The sequence below is a fragment of the Vigna radiata genome, unplaced genomic scaffold (assembly GCF_000741045.1).
Source record: "Vigna radiata var. radiata cultivar VC1973A unplaced genomic scaffold, Vradiata_ver6 scaffold_261, whole genome shotgun sequence".
NCBI lineage: Eukaryota > Viridiplantae > Streptophyta > Magnoliopsida > Fabales > Fabaceae > Vigna > Vigna radiata.
The window spans coordinates 150,153-151,647 of record NW_014543981.1 but is presented as its reverse complement, the minus strand read 5'-3'; the positions used below and the strand labels follow the sequence as shown (position 1 = coordinate 151,647).

Below are 1,495 nucleotides of genomic sequence, written 5' to 3'. Positions count from 1 at the left end.
GAAATGCAAGATGTTAGTGGATAAGGCTGAGGCATGGGATGGGTTGATGAAAGTATGGCAAGATGTGATGGACTGTGACGACCAGTCCAAGTTTGGTGGTTATGTTTATCGTTTTGAGTATGCTTGTGCTGCATGGCCTTTATTTTTTGATTATGTCAACCGTACCTGGATCATGCCTCATAAGACATGCTTCGTCAAGGCATGGACAAACAAAGTCATGCATCTAGGCAACACTACAACAAACAGGTAATTGTTATTGTTAATTTTTGTACTTTTGTATTTTATATTTGTTGTCATACTATTAATGTGTTTTGTCACAGGGTTGAGTCTGCGCACTGGAACCTGAAGAGATTATTGGGGTCTAGTATGGGAGACTTATGCTCGTGTTGGGATGCTATGCATAATGTCATTGTCCTACAGCATAATAAGATCAGAGCGTCCTTTGAAAAAAGTATTAACTTAAAGAATGATGCTTATAAAGCACTGAGATATAAAATACTTGTTGGACGTGTTTCACGATACGCTCTTGAACTTATTGCTGATGAAGTAGATCGAGTGAATAACATAGGTTTGGACAATGGTCGTTGTGGATGCATTTTGAGCTCAACGTATGGCCTACCATGTGCTTGTATTTTAGCACGATATGAGCCTGGAATGATTCCTATTGGTGAAATACATGTTATCTGGACCCGTTTAAGCATTTCAAGAACTGTGTCTACTGAATCGCTTCCAGAGTTTAGCCTTGATTGGGAAGTTAAACTGGTACAGGAACGATTCAAAAATGTTGACATTGGTGAAAAAGTCAACATAAGACATAAGATGCTAGTAATTGCTTGCCCAGAGATGACATTTATGCTTGCTCCGGCGAATAAAGTGAAGACAAAAGGTGCACAAAAGACTAAAGTTGCACGACATGAGAGGTCTACGAAACGTGACCCATCATATTTTGAGCATGTTGACATTTTTATTTCCAGGACGGAGCCTTCTTTTTCACGAAAATCTCAAGTCAAATCGAAGCCGAAAGAATTTGCGCGAAGTGCTGTACCATTCTTAAATCAATTTCATCCGATTTGTCAACCATACATTGTCGATGTTGTTGATGTTGTTGCCGATGGTCATTGCGGTTATCGATGCATTGCTGCTTTGTTGGGTCTTGGTGAAGAGGCATGGCCTACTATCCGACATAACCTTTATGAAGAACTAACTCAGTGGTGTGATGAATACGCAAATTTAGTAGGAAGCTACGATCGATTAGAAGAACTTCGTCAGTCATTAATTGTCCACGATCGATCACAGGTATTTGTTCAAAATCTCATAAAGATTACGTTATTATATTTTTTTTTCTTTTCTTAAATACTTACCTCAACCATTACAGGTTAATGCTAAGAAGTGGATGACGATACCAGACATTGGTTATGCCATTGCAAATAGATACAATGTCATCTTAGTATGTTTATCCTATGTTCAGAGTTTTACCATATTCCCACTTCGCACT

General features: G+C 38.7%; 1 protein-coding gene across 1 annotated transcript; it reads left to right on the top strand.

Moving 5' to 3' along the window:
- The first annotated feature begins 10 nt into the window (after positions 1 to 10).
- On the top strand, positions 11 to 1,448 carry LOC106755109. The gene is made up of 3 exons (XM_014637205.1): positions 11 to 246; positions 321 to 1,296; positions 1,407 to 1,448. The coding sequence occupies exons 1-3, from the start codon at positions 11 to 13 to the stop codon at positions 1,446 to 1,448; spliced, it is 1,254 nt and encodes a 417-aa protein (XP_014492691.1).
- Positions 1,449 to 1,495: the final 47 nt, after the last annotated feature.

Excerpts from the sequence above, each read along its gene's own strand:
- LOC106755109 (XM_014637205.1), top strand. The coding sequence starts at position 11 with ATGTTAGTGGATAAGGCTGAGGCATGGGATGGGTTGATGAAAGTATGG. Across the intron at positions 247-320 it reads GGCAACACTACAACAAACAG|GGTTGAGTCTGCGCACTGGA; the intron begins GTAATTGTTATT and ends GTTTTGTCACAG. Across the intron at positions 1,297-1,406 it reads TTGTCCACGATCGATCACAG|ACATTGGTTATGCCATTGCA; the intron begins GTATTTGTTCAA and ends TGACGATACCAG.